The sequence below is a fragment of the Cylas formicarius genome, unplaced genomic scaffold (genome assembly GCF_029955315.1).
Source record: "Cylas formicarius isolate icCylForm1 unplaced genomic scaffold, icCylForm1.1 PGA_scaffold_6__28_contigs__length_40554024, whole genome shotgun sequence".
NCBI lineage: Eukaryota > Metazoa > Arthropoda > Insecta > Coleoptera > Brentidae > Cylas > Cylas formicarius.
This window is the reverse complement of record NW_026844347.1, coordinates 37715474-37740701: the sequence shown is the minus strand read 5'-3', so window position 1 is coordinate 37740701 and position 25228 is coordinate 37715474. Positions and strand designations below refer to the sequence as shown.

At 34.1% G+C, this 25228-nt stretch overlaps 1 protein-coding gene across 2 annotated transcripts in view; it reads right to left on the bottom strand.

The window, feature by feature from the left end:
- The window catches only part of LOC132703035 (roundabout homolog 3), a 292435-nt gene that overhangs the window by 118901 nt on the left and 148306 nt on the right, over window positions 1-25228 (bottom strand). The window contains exon 1 of one of the 2 annotated variants that reach the window (XM_060672057.1): window positions 11932-12236. The exons of the other annotated variant lie outside the window; for it this stretch is intronic. Within the exon in view, the coding sequence (XP_060528040.1) occupies window positions 11932-11968 (37 nt within the window). The 5' untranslated portion in view covers window positions 11969-12236. Of the gene's footprint in view, window positions 1-11931; window positions 12237-25228 lie in introns of those variants that run through there. 2 annotated transcript variants of the gene reach the window in all.

Sequence of the window (25228 nt, the reverse complement as noted above, 5' to 3'; positions counted from 1 at the left end):
CCTTTTTTTTGGCAAAAATATTCAGTCGGAAAAAATGCATTTTGGTGCTTAAGTTCCTTGGCCTTCCACGAAACTTCAATGGAATTCCTCGTAATTAAACTGAATTCCACGGAATTCTACTGGAATTCCACAGGAATTACAAAGAATTCTGCTGGAATTCCTTCATAGCGTACACGATGTTCCCCTACGGAACAGAGTAAATTTGCTACAAATTGAATGAGAATTTCGAAAATATTTTTTATTTTTATTGGAAACAGTGCCTTAACTTGTGTTTTTTTAAAAATATTCAGTAGAAAAAATGAATTTTGATGATTAACTTGAAATTCCACTGCAATTCGTCGGAATTTAACGAAATTCGACCAGAATTCAACGGAATTCTATTGCACCACTTCGGCATAGATCTAATTTACAAAAAATTAAATGCGAATTTCCAAAGCATTTCTTATTTTTAAAGAAAACAGTGGCTTAAAAAATTCATTTTGATTCATTTTATGTTCCTTGGAATTCTATACGGAGTTCTACTGAACTCTACAGGAATTCTACTGGAATTCCGTCATGGTGTAGACCATATTTCCAATTCGATTTACCCCTAGGAAAAATGTTATAAAATTTGACGAAGTCCTGTTTCTTTTTCAACTTATAACCATTTAAAATGTGTCCTGTATTACAGGCAACTTTGGTCCGTCAATCCAGCTGCATTCCTCCGAAAACTCCTATCCCGGAGATGAATCTTCGGATAAACACCGACCCTACGCTTGTTAATTTTCTACCTGAGCGCGTGGAATTCCACGAGGGGGTGAGTTTTCGAGGTCATAGGCGTGCCGACCCGACGGCGCGACTCTAAAAGTGATTCCCCCTTAAAACGTTGTTTGTCAAAATACGAATTCGTGTTTATCCTAGGTCCCCCGATATTGATGGCGGCTCACGAGACAAATTAATCGAATTAAAGCGAGTGGCTTTTGTTTACGAACACAAGAAGGATGATGCTCGTCGCCGTGAGACGAAACATACGTCTTAATGAAAAAGCCCGGATTCATCCCCTTTTGCCCCCCACTCTACCGCGATGGCCACGTTGGTCACGCTTATAACATTGTTGTACAGGGTGTCTGTTTATATTTTGCACCACATCTACAGACAAATCTTCAAGAGTTGGAAAAAAACTTTAACCTTCGTTGTACCGCGGTCACAAGTTATGGTGTAAGATGGTTGGGTTCCAAATGGACTTTCCCTGTGTGCGAAAAATATTAAAGATTCCGAACCGCTGATTTATTTGAAAGTTGGTTTAAAAACATTCCTCCTAATAGCGTAATTGTAATGGACAATGCAAGTTATCACAGTAGACAGTTCACTAAAACCCCTTCCTCATGTGACATTTATTTTCACGGAGATTATACCAAAAAGCAATTAATTAAGGTTCTACAAAGCTTGAACCTACAAAAGGAATACGTCTGTGATAATTATGTAGAAGATCTAGGGCATACAGTTTTAATGCTTCCTTCCACCTTACCACTATATATTTAATCCCATTGAACATGTTTGCAGCAACTGAAATCTGCCATTCGTCGTAACAATATTTTTCCCCGTGTTAACTCCAATGTCCTCAGACTTATAGAAACTGAAATTTTTAACATCCCTTCACAAAGTTGGGCAAATTCTGTTAAACATATAATAGAAAAAGCAGAACAATCGTATATCCATATTGCAAATAATATAGAACAAATAATAATTAGAACAGGCGATGATAGCGATAGTGATACTGATATATTATGTGAATAATTTTAAGTAATTTAAGTAGGTAATAAAATAAAAAAATACATAAATAAATAAATATTGTTTAGTATCTTTCCTAACAAAAGCCCAAATAATTAAATTTTAAGCAAAGTACTGTATGATTTCATCAATAAAAATTCTAACATATGGGTTAATATATTATCGAAAATGCGAAATAAATTACGCTCCAAACCAGTGAATAGAATTTTACATGATAAAAGAAGCCCCAAAAAACTTTTGATGGCGTACACTCATCGTTTCATGGGCAAAAAATATCAATTCTGGGGATTTTTCGGAGAATCCGGCAACTTCTCGAACAAGCGAAGATCTGGCAACGTCGCATAATTATTATTACCACCTGTTTGCGACATTTATTAAAACATTGTCCTCGAATTTATTTCTGTTTATAACATATGTCAAACTATAGCCACGCGGATCAATTTTTTCTTTGATAGACCGACATTTTCTGAAAACGCCGCCCCAGATTGACGTGTCGTCACGCATATAGTCACGGCGTATAATCACTAACAAAGGAAACACCAAAAAATACCTGCGAAAGGCGTTACTTTCGCGCCGTGCCGACGATTTGAACAACAATGCGGGGGAAACCAACTGTCATTTACCTGTGACCCGGAGCTTTCTACAAATTGTCGATTCCTTGAATCCGAAATACGAGCAGGTAAAAAGGAATAACAGCGTTTCACGTGCATACGCCACCGAAAATAAATTTAATGCATTCCTCCATACGTAAATACAAATAGAATCTGACGATTTTTCCTCTTTTCGATGAAAACGGCGCGTATTTCGAGGTATTTTTACGTTTGGTTTCCCTTTCCACTTTTTTTCTGGAATATACACTTAATGTTCGGTCAAAATAACAAGGGGTCTTTCTTTTCTTTCTTTCTTTTCCATTTTGTTATAACATATTGGTTCTTCAATAAAAAATTTTTCAAGTTATTGGGGATATATTTTTTTTTAAATACCTACTTTTTGACATTGTTGTGACATTATACTGTCTGCCACAATCAAAATAAAAAATTCATATTATTGCGATTATTTTCAAAAATTTGGTTCAGTTGCAGACCACTGCGCTTTTTCAAAATTTAATTTCAATATGCATCAGGCTTAATCGCCCACTGTTTAATGAAGTTCCAGTTGTTTTTCCAGATTTTTTCTATATATAAATATTTTGCAGCTACATGTGGACTAGAATTTCTATAAGGTATCGGTATACCTTTTAGTATTTATTAGTATAGGATAGTATTAGCATAGTATAGTATTAGTATAGTATTGGTATGGTATAGTATAATATAGTATTTTAGTAACTTAAAAACATAACCTAATTTCCAACAAATTTCGAAGATCGCTATTTCCCACAGAAATTGTGTTTCGAAATGATGTAAAAATGAAATTGCTACTCTCCACGTGATATATACAATTTAAAATCATGTTTATGTTATTTGTCTTCTATTTCTATAATTACAGTCGTGTTGCTTATCTTCCATTTCTTCAGATGCAATTACACAAAACAGAATTGTCAAAATAGGTATATATCTTTCAATGCAATGTACTTGTAACAAATACCATACAATACAATACAAATGGAAATGTAAAAATTATTAGAAAATAATTATTTTTATCTAGTATACATAGTACAACATAGTTTTGGTTAGTTTTGGCGTTTTTAAAGAAGAGAAAATTAGCGATCTTGATGGCGTGGACACAAAAGTTGTCGGTTTTATTTTGCTGTTTTACTTATTTAATTTAAGAGAGGAATAATAATGACTTTCAGTTCCTTTGTGAAGAGTGAAGAGACGGGAGTTATTTTAAACTTATCTTCCATGCGTGTGAATTACACGATTACCGAAGAACCAGTATTAAATTGGTTTGAAACCTTGTTATTACGTCCTGAGTATATTGTTTATATCCGGTATAGTTAGATGTTCCGTATAGAAGGAAGCGATCAGCGGCGCTACTAAACCGGTCTAAATGAAACCTTAATAGCTACATTTAAAGACTAATTATCACCGATGCAAATTTGATAGCGTCTCGTATTTCCACTGTCTACGTATTATTAAAATTTAAGGAACCTTGTCCATATTGACGATCCCGTGCACTGATTTCCCATTGCATTACCTTAAGGTCTTTAGCAATTGCATCCCCCCACCTTTTACGGGGGCGTCCCGCTGATGTTTTCCCGTCTGGCCTTTCCCAAAATGTGTTGTTAGTGATGCGATTGTCTGCGCTTCTTACACATATTACGCGGTTAGACTTTATACACATTACAATATCTTCCCTTTCATAAAATTCCTCGAATTCTTCTCTGCTTCTCCATTCATCGTTTATATCTCTACAGGAACCGTACATACTTCGTAGTATTTCTTACAATATTCACCCTGATGATCAATACAGTTTTGCATTCGATAAAACCAATCATATAGACAGCTATAACTTTTGGATTTAAGGTTTTCAGCTATTGTACGGGGTGTAAGTGAAAGTGTGTACCCACATCTAAACAGTAAGAATTGAGCGTAATCTAATGTCACATCACATCAAGTATTTTTTTTTAAATTGAAAATTTTTCTTTGAATATTTTGGCTTCCATTATTTTATTAAAAACTATTTAACCGATCGGTAAAATTTTAGAGCCAGGAAACGCGGGAGATCCGTGGCTATGATTTTTATTTTAAACATTTTTTCGATTTCATAGAGGGTTTTTCAATTATTGACGAAAATCTTGAAAATTGTACTTTTCGGGAATAAATAATTGACAATAAATCAAAATTCGTAAAAAATATGGCAAATCGGTTGAAACATTGGTACAAGAGGTACAATTTGTGTATTACTGGAAATGGCTATTATTTACACAAACTTTGACGATATGTGAAAGACACTTTATACAGGGTGCATGCAGAATGAAATTCTTTTCAAAATGCAAAGCCGCTTCGCGCTACGCGCTACGAACTTGCCCCTTCCAGCGACGATTTTTCGAAAGTAATCTTGGTGAATAAGTCCTCTACTGGTTTCAGAAACATTTTGCACCACCTGTTTAACATCAAGCGCCGCGACATAGATATATTCTCGTGAAATAAATATTTCAAAACCCAGAGTAAGAACGATTTTTCAACACTGCCACAAATGGTCAACAAGTCAAGAAATATATCAGAAAGAAAGAAATATACCTGCCTCGTCAATGGCTTTACCCAATACCCCATGGTTATAATTTTAGCCAAGACGATGAAGATTGAGACGGACTATACAAAATGAAACTAGAAATGAACCTCAGAGAATTTTACCAAGAAATAATTCCAAGAAATATGTATTAGTTTCACTCCTGATTTCTGTGAAGGCTTAGTTGGGCGAGTTATATATATATAATTAATTAAATAGTACTCATCACAAAAATATAATTTAACCGTAAAAAGAACTAAAAGAACTTCCCCAAATTGGCACTTTATTCCCGAAGTGGCTGCTTGTTCCAACATATAGTTGTCCGGGCTGTTTTCACCCCCCCAGAAACATTTTAAACCATAAATCATCCACAAATGGAGGGATCGGTCGTATAAAATGCACTTCGCTAAATTAGACCAACGGTTTCTTCTACTCCCCCCCCGCCCTTGCACGGAAGACAAAAGGGCCGCGTTTTTTCGAAAAACGCGCGAGCGTCGTAGTTCTAAAAAGTCTTTTGTAAAAAGATAAACTGGAACGTTTTCCTTACCATCCAGTCGGCTTTTAAGCGTCCGGCTTTTGTTGCGTCCGCATTTATAAAAATTGCCCGAGCTTCACGTTTCCGTCTCTAATTTTCCCCGTTCCAAAAAAGGATTTATTCTATTCTATTTTAACCGCCAGTTAATCACGTGACGAGGATAATTACACGGGCCAAAAATTTTAAAACATTTGAAAGTTGATTTTGATTCGACATTTGATCCTGTATAATTTAAATCTGATAAGGATTTTCCTCTACCATGTAAGGTTTTTTATAAACGTTAAAAGAATTAAAAAACAAGAACAAAATCCAAATTAAAAAATTTAAATTTTGTTTGCATGATAACGACCTGAAAATTTTCAGAAAACTTACTACACTTTCCGACTGTATAAAGTTACAGGAAGATACGCACAAATAATGGTCTCTGAAAAGAGTATGGTCTGTTCATAGATATAAGAAATTGACCAATTGCTTTTGAATGCGATTATCCAAGGGTCGTCATTAACATGCAATGCAACAGGATTATTACCTAAAGTTTCGGAATTTAAATTCAGGTAAAATTGTGGTCTGCAATAGAAAATAATTTTATACCTATCTGTGTTTAATATTCTTTGGTTTGGTATACTACTTAGTTTAAGTTTATTAGTAATCATTCTTATTTCGTGTGTACACGATTCAAACAGACGCTGTCTTGAGTCGCGTGCGGAACAAACCGTGCCTACATTAGATATCTTAATTAGGAGGCTTGAAAAAGATGAAACCGGTGTTAAATGTGGCAGAACTACCTTATGGAAGTGTATTCAACACATGGGTTTTAGATTTAAAAAAATTGACAAAAGGCAAGTTTTAATGAAATCTTTTAGAATTCGGAAATGGCGACTGAAATATCTAGAAAAAATTAGGATTTATAGAGAACAACAAAGGCCAATTATTTACTTGGATGAAACCTGGTTCGACACTTATGATACCCCGGAAAAGGGTTGGGTTGACTCAACTATTAAGTGTAAAACAAACGCGCCATCTGTCTCGAAAAATATTACAGATTTTTCTTTGGATTACCATGAAGACACCACCGCCGATTTATTTGAAAGTTGGCTTAAAAACAAACTAATTCCAAACATTCTTCCTAATAGCGTAACTGTGATGGACAATGCAAGTTATCACAGTAGACAGTTGACTAAAACCCCTTCCTCATGTGACACAAAAGCAGCAATTCAAAAGTACATGTATAATAACTACATTTATTTTCACGAATTTTATACCAAAAAGCAATTATTAATTGAGGTTCTACAAAGTTTGAACCTACAAAAGGAATGCCACTGTATATTTAATCCCATTGAACATGTTTGGCACCAACTGAAATCTGCCATTGGTGGTAACAATGTTTTTCCCCGTATTAACTGCAATGTCCTCAAACTTATAGAAACCGAAGTTTTTAACATCCCTCCACAAAGTTGGGCAAATTCTGTTAAACATATAGAAAAAGCAGAACAATCGTATATCCATATTGCAAATAATATAGAACAAATAATAATTAGAACAGATAGTGGTACTGATATATTATGTGAATAATTTTAAGTAATTTAAGTAGGTAATAAAAATTATTTGCAATTTTATTTTAGGTTTAAACATAAATAAATATTGTTTAGTATCTTTCATAACAAAACCCCAAATAATTAAATTCTAAGAAAAATACGGACCTGTTCGGCCATATTTCATTCTTACAGCTTGCCCGGGTCTTTCCTTAATTCGTATCAGTTAGTCACTTTCTTATATCTACGAACAGATTATAACAGAAGTAAGGGTGAGAGACTGAAGGGAGTGATATTAGACGAGAATGCTAGGCTTCATTAATAGAGATAGAAACAAAAAAAAAACTTGCTTCGATGTTTCCTATCTATTCTCACGGTTCAAAAATGTCTACCAGTAGATAAAAACGCTAATAGCATTGTCCCAGTCACTACAATTTAGTGCGTGTCGGACTATACTTGTTACTGTTATCACACCATCCTTTCTTTACTGTGACTATCCCATTTGCAACAATTTTTCTTACAGTTGACTACGGAACTTTGGTCATGTCACTTGTTTTCACTACTTAAAACGTCAAAGTAATAATTGCACTATATTTTTGGTCGTATTATACTGCGCTTATGGAATAGGGCTAAGTTTTAAAATTCAATAACGAGCATTGTTTAAGTCGAACGTCGAAACATTTGCGAGATTTATTTACAACGGCGTTCCAAACATTATTCTCGATATTCAATTTTTATCGTCGGCACGGGGATTGTGTATGTAATTTCTTTATGCGAATGTTCCGACCGAGAGTTAAGTGAGTATCGTGGGATCTTTACGACTTCCGATGACGATTTTAAGATACCCTTAAAAGTTTGGAAAGAGCGTTTAAGGTCGTTACGTTTGGGGCGAATGACACGCCCGCGGCAGCCCCGATTGCCCCCCCGACGGCTCGGGGGGGGGGGCATTTGGAATTCCCCCCAGGTGCGCGCGTGACCCGCACCTTTCTGATATATTTATTTGCCACGAAAACTTCCGCGAACCGGGATTTCAAACGTAAAATTAACCGAAATCGAAAAGATAAAAAAACTGAGGTTTCGTGATTGCGTTTAAATGTCTAAGAAAATCTACTAGGGATTCTTTTCCATACTTTTGGTTCTAAATGGAAGCTATCGAGAGCATTCTTTTCAAATTAACATCTTTATATAATAAGCGAATAAGAAAATATTTTTTGAAAACAGGTTTTGAAATGGCGCATTTTTGATATATTTTTAATTAAATATTTTATTTATTTATAAATCAATTTACAAATTCGTTAAATTATTTGAGAATCCATAAAATGTCTGTGAAATCCGTGAAATCGAAACTCCATTAGGGTAAGCCTTTCATTATTTTTTGTGGCTTTTAACCATTAAGTCGATTTATTTTTGACTATCTTTAACTGTATTTTCCTAATTTTGGGAAAGCTCCTAGCTGTTGTGTCCCACTCTCTCCTATTTATAATGCTATATATAATAATTGTAATTATTTATTAAAAAAAAATTCTAAAAAAAATATATTAAAGTAACAACTGCGCAAATCTTCGTTTCTAACAAACACCGTCGTCTGCCATTTTGCAAATAGCAAATACAAAGTTAGTCATCCGAATCTGCAAAGACGATATTGCCGAAATTACAAACAAAAACGGATGATAAATTTCCAGTTCCCATTCAATAAATTCAAGATGTTTATGATGACTAAATGTCCCCCAGTAAAACCTTTAATACCATTGCAAACATTCATTCTGAAAGGAAACTATGGTTATGCAGAAACGAAACGTAGGTAGTAGAAAATGAATTTAGATGACACTATTTAGGGTATTTAACATGTAATATTGTCCGATAAGGAAGTTTACGATAATTCATGTTATGCTAATTAGAAAGTTGCTTATTTAGGTCTACAAGCCATCCAAAATTTACTGAAACAAACCGTTAGACGCAACATTCTCAGCAATCTGAACTTTAGACAGGCGAGTAGACACCACAAAAACTAAAAAACAGTCGAAGAACACTGGGAGAGCAAAAAAAAAGATTTTGATTGATTGAAATTGTGTTTACGGCTTTTCAATAGACCACCGTATCACATTATCGCATACAGGGTGTTAATGAAAGTGCGTTCTTTTCGAAATAATAAAATATGAATCCATCTCTCTTGGAGTGAAAAACAAAAAAGTAGGACACCGCAATTCAAGCCAATATAACTCTTTTAGCAGTAAAATATGGTGATATATTTTGACCCACGATTTAGATAGAAGATGAAGAATTAATTTTAAAGATAGTTAATCTTACAAACAAAATGGATGTTTCTGAATCCCAAAAGTGATAACTTTTTTAAAATTTACACTCGTTGGTTCAAGCAATCATATCATGGCAAGGCATGTCATGTATTTAAATACAATATTGCAAACATCTTATTCGTTCTGATCATTTTTTCGCCCATAGGAGGGCAAATTTGGATGGAACTCATTGAATTCACCTCGTTTTGTTGCTCTAGCCTGAATGCATAGTATAGTAAAGGAATTATTGATTAACGAAAGGATTTTTTTCCGTTTGTCCACTTTGTTTGTGCGCCGAATAAAAATAAAATCCGAAAATCGAGCGTAAATCCAAAATAAACCTACAAAATACTTGTAACAATGCGTATTAAATCAGAGTACGAATAGATTTAAATTTCGAAATGTTAAACAAGGGGAGTCCGATGAATTTTCGAGCTAGAAAAGAGCGGCGTTTGGACAGCACGCTTCGGGCGTACAAATTCGACCTGCAGCGGGCGATATATTGTTAATTATTCCCGCCCGCGAACAGTCAGGCCCATAGAAACGCAAAATACTCACGCCGCCGCATTTTTCGTCAAATCCGAAACAATGCCACGCGTAAATCTTCCCCCAAAAACGCTCTAAGCGAACGTATAGTGTGTCTCGAAGTATGTCGTTTTGGCTTTTGGCGCCAATTATCGAAATAACGGGCGTTTTAGATATATTAAAATTAAATGATATAATAATAAAATCAAGCTAGTGCTAATAGAAAACACGATGGCGTCAAATCGAGGGGGAAACCACGAAAATAAATATAAATTAATAATAATATAATAAAAAAATATATATTATATATGTATATATATAAAACATAAATAAATTTTTAAGTCTCCTTTTTACCTCTTTGAATTGTGATCAATAAGGTGGACAGAAGGTGTGTGTGTGCAGAACAGTATTGGTTAAAATACCGAAAAATAACTTCCATTCACTTTAAATTAATATAATTAATAAATTATTTTCACATTTTCTTTTTCAATATATAGTAAACAAAAAAGAAATGTATATGTATTTTGCATTGTAGGAAAGTTTGGCCTTTATAAATTAGGTATATTCAAGCAAGAAAACAGCGAACACACCCAGTTCAATGAGCACTTATGTGAGGCAGTCATTAGAGGCAATATACTACCTGATCAGCCCCATTTTGAGATCATTATTGATAGAACATTATAAATTTTCATTGTTTTTTTTTTGGGAAATTTTGAAAAATATGTTGTCCGAGTTGCTATTATTCTTTTCTTTTTAATTTACATACTTTTCATTAATAGCAAAATAATATTTCGTCACTCTAAGATTTTCGTGTTCTAGATATATCTTGCAATTCGCTATGTAAGTATCAATATATGAATAAAGAACCGTTATTACGATTTTTTTTGTGCATATATCTTTAAAATTGTATGCATGATAATAAACGGTTTAAGAGTGACATTTTTGCAAAGCTATCCACGTCGTTCCGTTCCATTTGGGACGAAAGTGTAATGTTTGGCTTTAGCAGGCTGTCTTGTCAAATTTTGCAGAGTTGAATGACAGGCTCTAGTTTTTTAACTATGCTATTTTGTCATCTTCTTAAAGGCAGCCAAAAACTTGCCTCCAATATAGAGCGATATAAATCTCACTGTTATACAGGGTGTTTTCTAATTGAATGTAAGGGGACGATTTTTGGGTCGATTAAAAAAAATCATATGAACATATGTCAAACGTCTTGTTTGAGATACAGGGTGACTAAGTTTTCAAAAATAAAATATTTTCTTTAATATCTGCAATGCAACTTAATATATTTTAATGAAATTTGTATACTACAATTTTTTTAAAATACACCAGTGGCGGGTATACGGATTTCTCTTAAAATATTCTTACAATATCGCTTAAAATCGCAGAAGAGAGGTTTTTTAATTTTTTTTAAGGGAAAATCGTTATCGGATTGAAAAAATAAAAAAAAATTAAATTAAATTAATTAATATCGCGTAATTAAAAAAATGTGATACACTAAATAATAATTATAATATCTAAAGGGGTATTATAGATATTAAAAAATATATATTTCAATTTTGAAAATTTTACCGCTCTGGACCATGGACGCCGAAAAGTACTTGAAAGTATTGTCAATTTTTAGCCAGTTAAGTTCCTGGATTTATTAATATTATCAAGACATGGGTAATAGAGGACGAAACCATAGTTTATAATCGATTGAGCTAAAAGTTCCCGTGAACTGAAATTAAGCACAGTTCTATGCCTTTTTCATCAACAAAGATACATGTTCCACGTATCTAAGTCTACAATCAAATATAACACCAAGGTTTTTATTACAATTCACAAATTGTTCAATGTTAGGTTTAGGAGAAAAGAGGATTACACTGCATTTTTTAGCATTAAGTTGAAGAAATACCGTATAATTCGGACCAAACTATACCGACCGAGGTGACCCGCAACTATAAAGGTGAGTCGCCTCGCCTATTTCAAGTCGTCCAAACCGGACTTGGTAATTACGGACTCGGCGTATACGTACTCGTTACTTTAGAGCCACACTCGAAGGTGTACGCCATCAGCCATTACTATACGGCGTGTACCAAGACAATCGCCGCAAAACACTTACATAAAACGACTCCCACAATCGGCCAGATATTCCACATGGTGGCTTCCAAAAAAAAAACACTCCTCGTTAAAATCCAACTGGTACCATTTAAATATCCAGGCGTCACCGCACTGTAGCACCAACGTTTCCCTTTGGCGATCACTGACGCGGTTGGTTCATCGCGATCTTAAACGCCGGCACCGCGTGGCCACAAAAAAAAAGAAGAAAATCCGAAAGCGTCGGGTCGGGAAATAAAGTCGTTAAAAAAGTGCGTCGACGCGGTTTAAACTATAGTGACGCGTGCGCAGCCTTTCTTCGTACGTCGATGGTCGGACCGAAACTGAAGATCGGAGGAAACGGGTCGCAGGTAAAAGTCGCAAACCAGTTAGTTCTGCGTACAGGGCTGGTCTGGCTACCGCTGCCGCGTACTGGACGGAATAACGTCGGTCTCTGCCAGTACGAACGGAAAATACGAGAAGCGACGAAGAAGCTGGCTCGTCACGCGGTCATCGGTCCATGTAATGTAATGTAAACGTCAAAAATTCGATGAAATCTTTTTGAATTTGGATAATACAATTTGGTGAAGCTTGCACTTCGAAGTTTGGTATTAGAATTTGATAAGTACGTATTCAAAAATACTTCAAAATTCCCATAAAACTCCTCTAATTTGGATATTAGACTCTAGACTTGCTATTTATTTATGTGTCACAGGTCATTCAACAAGCAGTTTTTATATTTAACAAAATCGGGAAAGTGGGCAATAAATTTTTTACCTCTACAATGAAAGCAAGGGTTGGATTTAACCCATACTATCCCAAGCATAAAAAATCCTTTTTTGCTCTGAAATTATTTATTATGTTGCACTTAGGATTACATGACATGTGTCAAAAAAAAAAATAAAAAAAAAGAACCACTGGGAAAAAACATTAAATAATGTTTTGGGTCACATAAGATGTAACATATAATTTATACATAAACATACAAAAGAAAGTTCAAATTCGACAGAAAACAACTAAATATTTTTTCACGTTATTTTTAGCAAAGATTTACAAGAAATGGAATGCTACGATATATAAGAATACGTAAATCCAACTTACGACTTTTATCTAATTCCTTTTGAGTCAAATACCTCGGAATTGTCATATATTATAAACTGTAACGTCCACTGCACAAGGCACAAACTAATACTAAAGAACACGCTAATTGTTGGATGTTTATTCTAACTGCGCTGACTTGTCTAGACTTGCAATAACAAAGTTTTGTTTGACAGATAAAACCAGTACCAGTAAATGAAAAAATAAAGCATAATCAATATAGCATTTCCAATGTATGTTTTCTGCGTTGTAATATACATGCTGTAAATTAAGCGCCCAGAAAAGGGGGTTTTAGGTAAATATCTGTTTGAAATGAGGAAGAAAAAGCTCCAAGAAAACGGGTTTTGACTATAATCTGCTCGAAATCAAGAGCAAAAACCAACCATTTGTCCCAAAAGAGGGGTTTTGAGTAAATATCTGCATTTCTAAGGTAGATTTGGGAACAATAAGAGGCGAAAAAGCAGATTCTGACTGGGATCTTATCGAAATCGGCAACTATTTGACTCGGAAAGGGGATTTTACATCGATTTCTAATGGTTTATAAAGGTTTGCGTTACTCTAAAGCTCGAAGACGCCGACTTTGACTAGTATTTGAAAGATATTGACAATGTTTGGATCAACAAACGATAGTTTAAGCTGATATTTTCAGTTTTGATGCGGCTTTAGGTACAATCTACATGCTATAGACTGAACAAAAATGGCAATACAAATCCAAAATATTTTTTTTGACTATACCGCTTTTGTTAACTTTTGAAGTCATATATCTTTCCTTTATACATAAATTAGCGATTTCTACGGTTTTATATGTTTTATATATAAAATTTCCTGGATGTGACAAAAAAAAATCATAGAATAGGTGGTACATTAACGCACCACTGGTGGAAAATGGGTGAAATAAATTATAACTACAAGCTAAAGAATTTTATATACGTTTGTTTTAAATAAACTAAGGCTTAAAATAAACCGAACTGTTTGTATTATATTGTGAAAATGTATGTTTTTTTTATTTGACTAATAAAAAAAGTCGTTTATTATCATCATTATTGTTACTTTACTTTGACGAGGAATAGTTAATAACCTGAGCGTACGTTTCTAAAAATTACTATAAAACTCTTTGAATTTGGATATTAGAAGGTTGCAGTTTCAATTTTTATATTAGAATTTTCCAAAGTGGGTGAGATATTTGGCGAGGAATTTTTGGAATGACCTCAGCGTACGTCTTCAAAAATGTGTCAAAATTCCTATAAAACTATTCGAATGACCACGGTGTACGTGTTTCTAAAATACGTCAAAATTAATAGAAAACTATTCGAATTTAAATATTAGAGGTAAAGCTTACTCTTTGAATTTTTTCAATAGAATTTCGTGAACTGATTCATATTTGGCGAGCATTAGTTTGCGATGACCTCAGCGTACGTCTTCAAAAATGTGTCAAAATTCCCAAAAAACCGCCTGTTTCATGTCAGGGTAGAAATAGGTCAAAAATTCACCAAATTTCGGTATTAGAATTTGGTAAAGTTTACTGTTTGAATTTTTAAATTAGAATTTGGTAAACTGGGTGATATTTGGCGATAACCTCAGTATACATCTTCAAAAATACGTTACAATTCTTCGAATATTGGCGTACTTCTTCGAAATTAAGTCAAATCCCCATACCACAAACGTCTTCGAATTTTGAATTTGAGAATTTTATAAAGCTATCTGGGTCATATTTTTACGGGAATGGTTTGCGATGACCTCAGCGTCCGTGGTCTGAAATAAGTCAAATTTCTCAGAAAACTCTACTCTACGTAAACTAGGTCATATTTGGCGAGGAATAGTTTGCAATGACCTCAGCGAATGTTTTCGAAAATACGTCATGGCTTCCAGAACACTCTTCGAATTTTGGTAAAGCTTTCCGAGTAATATTTCAACAAAACAACAAACAAAATTTGTAGAAAAGGGACAATGAGTTTATCGTTGTAAAACCTCCTGGGTCATATTTTAGGGCCGAAACAGTGTTTCACACTACTTGAAGTCACTCTGGAATAGAAACTCTGAACATCTAACAAAGGACATGTCTTAACTTCAACGCTTTAGTCGAACATTTACGTATGGTTTGATTTCACCTACGCTTTGGTGATTTTTCAGTATTTGGTCCAGGCCATGGTTCCACAGGTGGAAACGACAAAGTTTTTGCTGGGCTTACCTACGATAACTGAAGTTAGAATAATTGTAACTGATTACGTCAAACATTAAACAGTTAAAAAAATAGTTTGCTTTTAATTTTATTTTCTCCGTTCTGATTGCCGATAAGCAAAGTATCTCGAGCATCGTGGTGAATTTTTATGACATTGAGTGGTGATTTCCATTAAAGTTCTTGCATACGCGTGGGTATTATCATCGCGACCAGAAATTTTGTGGACTCCGTCCCTGCGTGTCGAAGACCAACTGCCAAAACAGTCTAGCGGCGAGGGTACCTTTTATTTTAACGCTTGCGGATACGTTAGGCCCTAAGCGATGTTCGTCCGGCCCGCTTTGGCGAAAAAATGTTCACTGTTAAGTTGATGTTCCGGCATGAAACTTACTATGCAGGATTAGGTACGGTTTTCGCGGCAAGAAGTCGTCGGAAAACGGATTACTACACCTTAGGGACAGCTGGGTGACGTCATTTCCTCACTGGCAAGCTATACGGACGCTGTCAAGTAAACTTCTCCGGTATCAGTCTCAAAATATTGAAACTAAGTGGACAAGGACGGCAAAATAGTAATAGTAAGAAATGGAAGTGAAAACAAGTAAAATCAATGATGCAATGGTAAATAAAGATAATTTTTTATATAAACTATAACGGTTTTACTAGAAAACAAAATTTATAATAAATAAATACTATACTATTTTTCATACGCGGTCTTTAGAGGATTGGGCCGTATAATTATTATTAATAATAATAGACAACTTACATTATATCAACTTTAAGAAAAAAGAAAAATAATAATAATAATAACATTAATACGTTTATTATGCTGTATTCAATACACAATATAATAGATATTGTAAACAGATAAATTGCAGAAAAGGAGATGAAAGCAATAGTTCAACCCCTATGAAGTGGTAGATAACAACTAATTCTAACTGCTTGAGTAATACTCAAATTCAGTAAAATACTATGGTACTGAATACAAAAAAAATCAAAAATGGAGAGGCTGCCATAACAGTTAAAACATTTTTTTCTTTATTTTCATTTTACTTTTATATTTCTTGGCTTATTACGATATTTTCTCATAATTTGACAAATTTTCGGAGGTGTTAAACAGGGCATTTTTGACGAACAAATGGTCATAAATCCGAAAACACTCGATATAGACTATAACCATCCTTCCTTAGGAGACCAAATACGTGGATAGTTCTATTTTAAAGTATATTACTTTGGTTTTCGATATTTATGAATGCCTTATATATTTGAAAATAATTTGAAATTGTTTCTTTTACTCTTTATTTTTACTTTACTCCAACATTTTTTTCTAAAGCAAATAATAATTAAGATATATATTATTTTAAAGTGGAAGTCCTGTTTACAAGTATCATAAAAGGAAAGGTCTTTTTGTGCTACAACATCGTATAGTTTTGGTGATTTAACAAAACATAATTTTGATTCACCATGATTTTGGCACCTTACAACCTGACAACCTTACTACTCTGGTATTAACTTTTTTCTGTAAAGCCTAAAATAATAAATTAAAACGCGCAAAGCAACACTGAGTACAGACCATAGGATAGGTGATTGAGTATATATAAAATATATGTTACATTTTCCACATATTCATGAATCACCCCGTATATTTGAAAACCCCGTATATTTGAAAATAATTTGAAATTGTTTCTTTTCTGTTACACTTATCTATGACTTTTGTATTTAACATTTTTTTCAAAAACCAATAATCAATGGGATATATTACCTTGACGCACTATTTGAAATACCCTGTATGCTTTATAATAATGCGGTATTTATCACGGCCTAAATTATCACAAACGATTTTGATTTTGAATTAACAGCGCGGAGTGCGGCTTTTATATCAATCCCCGTCGCCACTCCATGACATCATTGCAATTGACAGGTATCTGTAATAATAATGGAGGGTCTATTTTGAATTGTCGCAAAGGTCACGTCGACATTTTGGTTAGTTTAATAATCGAAACTCTCGGCTGGACCTCGGAACCGTCGCCCCATAGTTACAAGGTGCGTTCAAAAAATATACTGCTATAAGGTAAGAAAAACTACACAAAAACGAAATACTGAGCATTATAAGCCACCTATAAGCTCATTCAAAATAACACTAACAATAAAGACAAAGACATTATAGACCTGTCTCTAGCCATGCAGTAAAACAAGTAAAAAGACATAAAAAAAACTTCTTTGCTTGCACACCTGGATGTATTCCTGGCAGCATCGAATCTATGTGTCAAGAGCTTCCTGAGCTTTCTCACCTAGTTGAATTAATATTTTAACGACTACGGTTGACACAAAGAACCGATCATATAATTGAACATATATTTTCCTGGTTTCATACTAAAAATATTTATTTATTAATTTATTTATAAATAAGTCTTTCCTAAGGTTCACACAAAGAACCGACCATATAATTGAACGTATCTTTTCCCGCATTCATAATAAAAATAATTATTTATTTATTTATTTATTTATAAATAAGTCTTTCCTGCACACAGGCGCAGCCGTCCAAGAAAGGCAAAGCGCAAAAAAGTCAGTGGGCCAGTTTTTAATTATTTTTTATAAGCTAAATCGAATTTAGAACTGATTACAGATTTTATTACAGCGGGTTAATTGATATACCGTCTAAGTGTCGTTTAAAGGCTTCAAAGCTCAGAGCAAATAGGTCATTTGTTATTAAGAAATATTAAATAACAATTTGTTCTACGATTTGCCAAAGACCGCATACAATACAAATGAAAGTTTTCATTATAACTAAAAGAATATTTCTGTCTTTTAAATCTATAATTTATTTACATTTACAAATGTTCTTTTTACACTCTCCAGCCGCTCGATATATTTAAAATACATTGGATTCCGAACTGGCGTAGCATATTCCAACACGACTGTAAAAAAGTATTATGAAAGATCTATTAGTGCTAAACCCATCAGTTACCAATAAAATAAATAAAAATCCTATCTTTTAATAGTATATTATGCAACAAGTGCGGTAAACGGCATTTAACTCACGAGTTTATTTCACACGAGCGGAGCGAGCGGCAACGAGTGACTTATATTATGCAACAAGTGCGGTAAACGGCATTTAACTCACGAGTTTATTTCACACGAGCGGAGCGAGCGGCAACGAGTGACTTATAGTATATTATGCAACAAGTGCGGTGAACGGCATTTAACTCACGAGTTTATTTCACACGAGCGCAGCGAGCGGCAACGAGTGACTTATAGTATATTATGCAACAAGTGCGGTGAACGGCATTTAACTCACGAGTTTATTTGACACGAGCGGAGTGCAGCGGAGCGAGTTTTTAATAAACGAGTGAGTTAAAAAGTTTACCGAACGTGTTGCATACTATACTTTTTCTACGACCGTTAGTTTTTGGGTATATTTTTGCAAAACAACAGGACAGGACATCGAAAACATCCGATAGTTCCCAGACCCGTGCGGTTATTTCTCGGAAATGAGTGACGTGGTAAAGTGACGCTTCCCTCACGCTAGGTCGGTGTGTAATTTGGTATTATACAGACGGGAGTAGAAACAAAATATTCCCAGCAAAGTAAAGCAGGAGCCTCATCAAGTTAAAACAACCGAAATCCAGGAATATTTGTTAGAAAATGATATTTCAGTCACGACTAGATTTAGACATTTAGAATTAAAATTTATTTTTAATTAGAATTTATTGCATATATTTAATGATATTGTTTTTCTTAGTGTAATTTAATAAAATTACACCTACCTAAATAAACAAAAATAATTTTTGCTATTACGAAAACCTAATGTTCAGTCCTTTAATACCTAAAGGACTCAAGTTTCGTTGCCTTCGGTAGGTAACTTCCATAAAGATTGAGACCCATGAAGTTATATTTGTAAAAAACTCAATTATTATAAGTCCCAGCACATCTTAATACAACAGAGTTTGAAAAGTATTTTGACCTGGTTTTCAACTGATATAGGTTAGCGTTGAAACTCAAATAACTTATACAAAAAGAATTTACAACTTCGTAAAAAAAACAACACGATATATTTATTTACACTTTTCGTCATATAGAGTGCGAGAGATATTTTCAAAAAATTGATTTTAAACCAAATAATATACGATCTACGCGTCAATGTTAAGAGTAATATGGGAACATTACATGGTAATAATGATGTTTATAAAGCCAGACTTGTTCAAAGTGTGTAAACTACTCAAAAGGAAATATTGTGCATCGTATGGATAGAAAATTGTTTTTTCAGAAATGTACGTACAAAATTTACTTGGGCAATAAGGAGACGTAAATTTTGGTAATATTTTTAGCACGATGTTAAACCTTTTGAAAACACTTTTTAAGAAAGGCCTCGCATTTGTTTCTGAAAATTTGATTAGTTATTTATCCATTATAATTTGACTCCCACCTACAGGGTTAATTATGAAGAAAAAAAGTGTAAACACAGAAGTTTGAAGATTTTAGCTATATTATCTTGTGCAAATGTCAGAAAAAACAAACGACGAACGCAAGCTGTCAAAATGACATTAACATCATTTTTTTGCAACACCTAAACAGAGAAAACCCCGATTTTATCACCTCGTGTATTAAAAAAAAATTAATAGAAAATGTTTAGCACAAATTATTGATATTTTTATTGTTTGAGTTATTTAACTTACGCTGTAGATCTCCAGTTTTTTATTAGTTGTAAAAAGTTGAACATCGTTAAAACAAATGCAAACATAGACAATATGGTTGCTATCAAGACAGACTTGACCATTTTAAACAATCGAATGATAATTATTTTTAAACTGAAATATCTCAAAAACGGCTAAATGAAATGTCAATAGACTATATGTTTTTGAAATCAGGGAAAAACGATCTACGATATATGATATAATATAAAATATAATGAATCGCCCTGTACCACACTTAACACATGGTTTGGTTCCATGACTTAATTGCTCTTTGAAATATCTTCGCAGGAATTTGCGACGGCTCAAAATACACGTTAACAGGAGTCCAGTGTCGTGAAAAGAAAGAATCCGTTTAAATTTAACTTAATATAATATCGTCTGGGAATTTTTATTTTCGCTTAATAAATAGCAAACGATCATGCAGGGTGTTATTTTACAGGTGTCCGATATTTCTCAGGGCGATTTCTCAAGCATTTTTATGATAAAAACTGGGGTGTAAGATGCTTCGTTTTCAATATACAGGGGATTATTTGGTAAAAAAATTGTAAATGGCCATGACAAACCTGAATTTACCTCTTAGTTGATGGCAGCGCTATCTACATGTCTTTTCTCACTTTTAAAGGCGCGTGACTTTTTGTACAGGGTGAATCAAAAAAAAAGGGGTCGGTCGCTATCCATCAGGACTTTGTATAATACGCGGTGTTAAACTCAATTTGGTAGAGTATAAGGTATTCCTTTTTTCTGTTAATATATAGCAATTATTTACGGGAAAAACTTCTGGATTTATAAATAAAAATGTAATATTTTTGACAAATAAATTTGACGCCCTGTATTATTGAAATAGGAAACGAAAGTGAAAAATTGCACTATAAGGGTACCAGTATTTTCACCCAAAAAATTAAAGCCGCACGTGATTTTTAATAAAACAAAACAACAACAAGCAAAATAAAAAGCCCAAATGGCTAGTGTATAGTTTGGTTCGAATTAGACAATTACTACAAAATAATCGATGTATCTATCTTCCAAAAGTAGTCCGCCTTTCAATGTATTTCAAGAAAAAGCTTTGTCTTCTACGTTGTTTCTTTTCTCTCATAATTCCAGTATTTTTATGCCTACACTTACCATAAAATTTTAAAAAGTTATAAGCATCTAATAATCCAGGTAAATGGCAGATTCATTTCTATTGAGGTGATCATATTATCAAATAATCTGGATCTGAAACACTAGATTACGAATATCAGCCAAAACCAAAACTTAAATGGAAAAATTGTTTTCGCAAAATCTTGAACTGTTTTTCGAATTTTATAATTATAATCAAACTAATTCCCATATATCTTCATCCACGGTAAGATATGCTGGAGCAGAATGTTGTGAGAGACGTTCGTCAGACACCGCAACGTGTGGGCCAAAAGTTTACGTGAAGAAATTTACCACCAACTAAACTACAAAATGACGTTCTGAGAGGTTAAGAAGAGGCCAACAAAGTGAACAGAAAGTAATGACATCTACAAGACTTAAAAAAAAAATGCGATTCTCAAAGTTAAAACTGACAAAAAAAGGAATTTGGATGTTGTTGGGCCACCGCGACTTCCAGATTTAGATCGCTTGGATTTTTAGTTTTTCCGTACAGTCTCGAGCTCGCATATAATCAGTACGGTCCTGTCCAGTGGTATATAGATTAAACCGCGTTTTAATAGTCGATCATATATATAGGAATTGTCTGATTTCGATGTATTGAGACCGCACAATCGATTCAAATGGGGCGCACCCGCGCCTACGTCACGTTTTCACGCGCCACGGATCGCCATTTGCCGTCCCTCAATGGTATAACAAGAAGAAATGCGATATACAGGGTGGAGCGATTGTAGTGCACATTTACATTTTCATTTTACATTTTAGAGAAAAAAGTTAATAACAAAGTTGTGGGGACTGACATGTAGATTTAATATTACATACTTATTCAACTACAAGGTGTGCCAAAAAAGCATGGTATATCAAAGTCATAGTTTTTTAAATCGGAAGCCCTGTATATTATTTTATAAAAAGAAATTATATGAGGTTGTATAGTTCTATAAACAGTGCTGATATAATATACAAGACATCCACTTAAAAAAATTATTACTAAACATACAGGGTATCCAAAAAGTGTGCCAAAGTACTATATCTCGTTTATATTTTGTTTTATAATATACTTGTCTTGAAGTTAGGTCGAATCGTTTATATAAGGTGAATCAAAATGGAAAATAATAATTTTCTTAAAAAAATCACCCTGTATATTATTACATCCATAAATTAATTAGTTCTATTTTTATTAAGCATCGAAATAATCAAAAAAAAAACTAACTATAGAACACGTTCACAAAGAGTTGTAAGATACAATAAACGCTCTTTTTTTAAGATTCTTTATATTGTGATGCAAAAAGAACTTTTGAGAATTTGATGAATCATTTTACTCGGTCTGAACGTGTTGCTTATTGAAAGAACGGAAGGGTCAATACTGCATTGAATGAGTAAAATGAATTTCAAGTATTACTGAGTGCCCACTTCTGTGAATAATATTTTGCGAAAAAATAAGATGCATCCTTATCAGGTACTTCATGAAGAACTCGATGATCATCATTTTGTGAATGGACGCAAAGAAGAATTTTTGAGCATTTTTGATGACACACAGCCAGGAAAAATGGTCTTTATATGTTGGGGGTGGTATCATAGGAAATAACTATGTAAGGCCTCATTTTTTTGGACATACAGTGAACGGACAAGTTTGCTTGGACTTTTTATAGCACAGTTTGCAATATGTGTTAAGAACTATTCCAAACGAAGTGAAGTAGAGAATGTCGTTCTTTCATGATGCAGCTCCTCCACACCATGCACATCAAGTTACGAACTACTTAAATAATTTATTTCCTTAACAGTGATCTCCTGAACTAACAAAGGATTTTTTTTTGTTGTGTTAAAGACCAGGAGTAGAAAACTGTACCTACAACAAAAGAGGATATGAAACAGAGGATAAGAGGAGCCATTGAAAGTGTTAATCATGAAACTCTAGCGAATACTATCCAATCGTTGAAAGACCGAGTTAAAGCATTAAAGAGAGGGGGAGGGAGAGAGAAAGGGAGAAAGACAGGGAGAGAGAGAGAAAAAGGGAGGGTGAGAGTTATGGAGGGAGAGGGGGGTGGAGGGAGGGAGTAAGAGAAGGAGAGAGAGAAAGAGAGAGAGAGTGTGTGTAGAATATACTAGAATACCTGGCGATATATTTTTCATTTTATTTAAATATGAAACGTGTTCGTTAAAAATGACCGGCGCCCCTCTTTGCCCCCCTTCGGGACCGATAAAAATCCCTACTTCCGGATAACAAAGCGACGCCGACGTCGAAAATTGGAATGGCGAAAGTTGATCGAATTACAAACGGACAACGCCGATATCGTTTAGTAAAAGGAGATTTATTGACAAAAACGGTGAAGGGGGATGGGGGGTAGGGGGAGGAAGGGTCTCTCTATTATTAACCTGGTCCCGTTATTTAATATTCGAAACCTCTCTGAATCTGAAATCGTTTTGACGACCCCCGTCGAAACTAATTAACAAATGGAAAGCTCTCATTGTAAAGAGTATTCAGTAGTCGGTGTATAGTTGCTGACGTAAAGAATTTAACTTGGCGATAATTCAAGCGAGAGTCAAGGACGTCACACAAAACGTAGTTTCATAGGTATCAAGGCAAATTATTTATGACGTATATGACGACATTTTCCAAGTTTATTGAGGTTATAGTGCAATGTTTTTGGGATTAAAGGTTACGCATATAATTTTGAACATATAAATGGCATATTATTTACAAATCTTGTGGATTACTCCTGAATCATCCTGTTGACTTCTTCAGAGCTTAACCGAAACTTTTTAAGGAAGTATAACGTCAAAACCAGATTTACCATTTGTCCAAAAATCTCTCAACATCTTCGATCCATCAAAGACAAAATTCCGTTTGAGATAACAAGAATACATTGGAGAGATAGGATGAAAAATATCAACTAGAAAGAAAAGAAAAATAAAAAGTATAATCACAGCCGGGAATTAAAGGAATGTGCTAGTTGTACTTGTTCCTTTCAAGATATACAAAGAAAGATATCAGAAAAGAATGAGAAAATCAAGAAAAGAAAAGAAATCCCAATTCTGACAATAATGTGGACTATCTGCCTCGAAGTAACTGGTAAAGATAAAAGGAATAATATCAAAAAAAAAAAAACAGCACTGGAGATGATAAAATTGTAGTTATTGAAGTTGAAGATACTTAAGTAATTATCTACTAATTAGTCTTGTTCCAAGTTTTTCTAAAATATTTGAGATGGTGATGTGTTCTCGATTGAGGCATGATGGTTAGCTAAGGGCAGGGATCAATAAAATATCATTTTGATCTCATTCTTGATCGAAACATATTGCTTAATAAACTTTACAAAAGGGGATTATTATTATTATTATTGTAATTATTATTATTATCATTATGATCTTGCCATTGGACATGTAGTGATTCAGAGTCATAGAGGTCTTATAAAATTCCAAACCAAAGAAAATAAAATTGACATAGCTCAAGAGGGGCGGAAAAGTCTTAGTGAAAGCGACTAGGAAAAGCTCCTCGTCTAACCAGATAATGATGTCTGTTGATGTCTTTAGTGCAATAAGTAGCGAAAAAGCTAAAAATTTGATGAAAAACCACAAGAAAAAGGTTTCAAGTTGACACCTGCAAGTTTGATGGAGTGTTAATTATAATGAGTATCAGAAAAGCCGATTTTGTGGGTCGTCAGACTTCAAGCGATTAAAAAAATCCCCCGTCCTCACCAGTAAATAGTGTTTTGAGTTGATCATTTGCTGGTCTGTTAAAGTTTTTCTGTAAAACAAGTGACGGAAAAGTCGATTCTTGCTAAAATATGATGAAAACCAACAAGAGAGTGTCAGATAAGTGGAAAACTCCTGCTCTAATCAGAGAATGATGTTTCAAGTTGGTATATGCTGGATTGTTGATATTTTATTGATAGAAATCCATAAAATATGGCAACAGTGTCTTAACAGTCACAGGCATGCAAATGGACGTTACGTTCGCTTCAAGAATTGTTTGCCAGGAAACTTGTTCCTTTATCGGAAGAACCACAAGGGAAGTGAACTTCCCTCGAGGGGCTAACATTTCGCGGGTCGTATTTGTGCGGTAAATTTCGTTACTTTAGGTCTTACCTATAGGACTTACCCATAATCCGTTGCTGAAAAATAGAACGCGGTTATCCCGGAAAGCGATGAATAATTTAGTTCAACGCTTCCTACGATTCCGAATGTTTACAATGCCGCTTACATTACGTCATGATGGGGTTGAG